This window comes from Gracilinanus agilis, unplaced genomic scaffold (genome assembly GCF_016433145.1).
Source record: "Gracilinanus agilis isolate LMUSP501 unplaced genomic scaffold, AgileGrace unplaced_scaffold41139, whole genome shotgun sequence".
Lineage (NCBI taxonomy): Eukaryota > Metazoa > Chordata > Mammalia > Didelphimorphia > Didelphidae > Gracilinanus > Gracilinanus agilis.
Genome location: NW_025374844.1, coordinates 1 through 3,771, shown reverse-complemented (window position 1 = coordinate 3,771; position 3,771 = coordinate 1). Strand labels below are relative to the sequence as shown.

Below are 3,771 nucleotides of genomic sequence, written 5' to 3'. Positions count from 1 at the left end.
AGAGAGAGGGAGAGGGAGAGAATAAGAGAGGAGACAAGAGATATAGACAGAGAGACAAAGAAAGACAGAGAAGAGAGACAGAGACAGGCAGGAAGAGAGAGAGAGGAGAGAGAGAGAGAGAGAGAGAGAGAGAGAGAGAGAGAGAGAGAGAGATTTTCTTTCTAGCATTTTCTTTCTATGGCTAGACCCAGAGAAGGAAGGCAGATAGATCTCTGAGGTAGACCAGAGGGATAAAGTGATTTGTATGGAGATGGCTAACACATTAATTGCCCCCTGAAGACTAAGCGTGGAGCTTGCTAGTGGCTTCCATTGCCCCACAACTCCAGGCAGCATTTTGACAAGGTGTGAAGGAGCATTTAGACCTATCTCTTCCAGAAACAAAGACATTGTTCCTGATCTTGATTTTAATTTTCTAAGACAGAGCACATTTGCCACCTTACTTTCTATTAGTGCTTCCCGATTTTGCCAAGAACACGATAAAATCAGAGCAACACTAAATTGAACAAGAAGGCGAAAGACATTTATAATCTAAAAGGGGGGAAGGGGTTGTGGGGGGATCCATTAACAAACCACCCAGAAGCAACTCGTGTCCACCAGATTTGGGTAAGCTTCTTTGGAAAAGTGGATTTTATTTACTTTCTAATCAATACCCAGAAGCGATTAATTGTCAGAGATTTGAATCGCTCCAACTGCCAGTGAAGGAGGCAGATGTCAGAGCAGAAACGCCTCCCGAAGCCGCATCTGTGAGCATGTTGCCTGTCACATTACCCAAATCGGCTTGGCATGTGTTAAACCAGCCCTGCAAGCGGCAAGCACCTTTGCGGTACGAGCGGTCGCCTGGGACCCGGCACAGAGCTCTCCGCCTTCTCCGACTCGCGTGTAAGCTCAGAGACGCCAGGAGGAAGCCCGAACATGCCCTGCGCCCCAGTGCATGCGCCTATGCAAATCACCAGCTGTCTGGGTGAGCGGGCAATTACTCGGTTGTGAGTCCAAGAGTGTTCACCCTTCTTGGAGGCCAAACCGAGTTCTTTGCAACGGAAAAACAAAACAAAACAAAAAACACCTTATTCCAGCGTGCAGATCGAGTGATTTTTTTTTTTTTTTTTTTTTGGACCTTAGGGGACTTCGTTAGGAGGTGTTCATGAAACGTAAACTTGATCTTGTCTCCCTGGCTGTCTCCAGGCTGGAGGAACCTCCACCATTTATACAATACCTGCGTAGCTAACTACTTTCAGTTTATTGCCAACGACTCCTACGTCCAAGTCATTAGAACTGTGGTTTCCCTCCACGTCCTTCTAGTCACACAACCTCTTCTTCCTTCCTTCCCCCCTCCCCCCGCACCCCAACAACCTTAATGGCAGATTTCTGACATCTTAGAACAATAGAGGGCTGTAGCTCTCCATTCTGCCACTAGAGGGGGCACAAAGAATTCATCTTTCAGTAGAACAATATGCTCAACGTTAATTGTCCCCTTAGTGCCTTGCGAATCCACCTCGCTGCTCCGCACACAATCAGCCACAGCTTAATGCAAAGGCCGAGATTGCAGTTTTACTTGTAGATACGTTAACTTGCATCTTAATTTCTTAGCACCTGGGGGGTGAGGGGCGCTCTCCCCTGGAAGCAACCATGCCTAGGAAAAGCTCAATTCAAAGTGGGGGTGGCAGTGAGGAGGCAAGGCATATATTTATGACTTCCCTAGTCCCATGTCCTCCCACCTCGCGATATTAATGCGACAACCCCAGCATTCTCCTTCATGAACAGTCATTAGCAGCGGTAGAAGGATTACTGGAGCGTTGTCCAATGCAAGGGAACTGGCTGGGGCGTTCAGGGGAAGGAAAAAAAAAAAAAACAAAAAACAAAAACCCAACTCCTGGGAAAGGAGTATGCCCCCAATGAAAGGTCCACAGGCAGCCTCTGATGCTTCGGAAGCGCCTCCTTTGCTTAAGTAGCCTGCACAGAATACTTGTAATACTTTGCCTTCCGATTGTGCAAAGTGAAGTTTGCTGCTGGGAACGGGGGTGGGGCGCAGAGGGGCAGATTTCCTCTTGTGAAGAAGAAAGCCCCCTTGAGTGTCTCCTTATTGAAGTAGACAGGGCAGCCCAGTGAGCTTAATTGCATTGTCTGAAAGAGGGACTTCAAGTGCGAGAGGTTTTAGAACGGGACCAGCGCCGAATTGTTACAGTCAAAGGTCTCCTGGCAGATCAAACCATTGTGCTAAGTGGAGGGAGGGTTGACTCCAGTCAGCCCCGCAGCGTTCTGCCTGGGGCGCAGACCAAATAGGAGTAGGAAAGGTGGCTAGAGTGGGTAAGGAAGGCAAAAACCTATCATTTATGGGGGAGCGCCAGGTGCGGAGTGGTAAGGGGATGGGGTCCTTTTGGCCAGGGACTCTTGGTTAGTGCAGGCGCAGAGATTGTGTGACCCGAGAAGAGGAGGAGAAAGAAGAAAGGGACAGGGAGAGGTTTAAAGAGGAGGGAGAACGAAAGCAGAACCAGAAACGAAGGCAGGAGGAAGGAAGGCAAGGGTAAAAAGACTGCTATAGCACTCTGCGGCACTGCCGCTGCTCAGCTTAGTGTATGCCAAGCTTACCTGCCAGGCGTAAGGCGGACATCCGCTGAAACTCTGGTTCCTGTAGCCATTTCCACATCCTCCTGAAGGTCTCCCTGCCAGATTTCAGTTTACTCCAAGGTTTGGGGTTCCTAAGCAGGTCAGAAAGGGTCCCCTGAGAACGGCACAGCACCCTCTGGGCAAAGATCGCCTGGGGGATGCTGTAGCGCTTCAGCTCAGCAGTGATCCTCTGGGCCACTTCTTTGGTGTTGATCTCTTCCAGCTGCCCCGAGTTGGTCACTTGCGAGCCGGAGGAGGAGGGGGGCCTCTCCCGGCTCGGGGCCAGCACCGGCCCATGGGACTGCGCGTGGCCCGGGTGATGCATCCCATTGAGGTGCGACATCATGGCAGCGGGCGGGGTGCCTAGTCCCCGGGAGAGATGCTGATCCCCTCGGGCCAGCATGGCAGTGTGGTGGGCTTCGAAGTTGGGACTGAGCATTTTGTCGTGCCCTGGGGGCCCATAGTTGTGTAGGCCCTGCTGGGAGTTGTGGATAGTGCCCAGGCCGTTTCCCAAAGGGGTGGCTGCGAGGGGAGACAGGCTCTGCCCCATGCCGGACATTTCCTTGTAGGGGCTGTAGAGGTTGTTCATGGCTGGTAGTCCCCGCTCGTCCCGCATGAGGGTGAAGCTCCCGCTGACATTGCCCGACAGGCGCTGGTGGTGATGATGGTGGTGGTGTGGGTGGTGGTGCGGGTGGTGGTGAGGATGTGGGTGGTGGAACTTGTCGGAGACCGTTGAGATGGGCGGCAGGGGCTGGAGTGGCGTCAACGTGGTGTAGGTGTTGCTCATGCCCATGCCCGGAGGGGACGAGTCGCAGGACATGCTCATGGCGTGGTGCAGCGGGATGGACAGCTCCGGACGGTAGTCCCCCCCGTCCAGGATGGAAGCCATGCTGGTCACCATCGCTGACCGGGAGGACGCGGTGCCCAGGTCCTGGTGAGGAGGCTGGACCCGTAGCGAGCCTGAGCCCCGGCTCGTGTGGTGAGGGCTGGGGCTGGCTAGCAGCTCCTGCTCATGGGCCGGGCCCCCGCCGCCGCCGCCGCCGCCGCTGCTGCCGCCGGCTGCCCCGTGCAAACTGCCGATACTTTCCATTGTCATCTCTGGGTTCATGGCGCAGCCTTCTAGATCTTTGGTGAGGCATCGATAGGCGGTACAAGCAGCCTTCATTC

The 3,771-nt window shown here is 53.5% G+C and overlaps 1 protein-coding gene across 1 annotated transcript; it reads right to left on the bottom strand.

Annotated features, from left to right (window-relative positions):
- Positions 1 to 690: 690 nt before the first annotated feature.
- ONECUT2 (one cut homeobox 2) lies at positions 691 to 3,769 on the bottom strand (the record flags this gene model as incomplete). The annotated part of the gene is made up of 2 exons (XM_044684049.1): positions 2,587 to 3,769; positions 691 to 837 (listed from the first exon to the last, which is right to left on the bottom strand). Coding segments are annotated over exons 1-2 (1,330 nt in total), but the record flags the coding sequence as incomplete, so codon positions are not given.
- Positions 3,770 to 3,771: the final 2 nt, after the last annotated feature.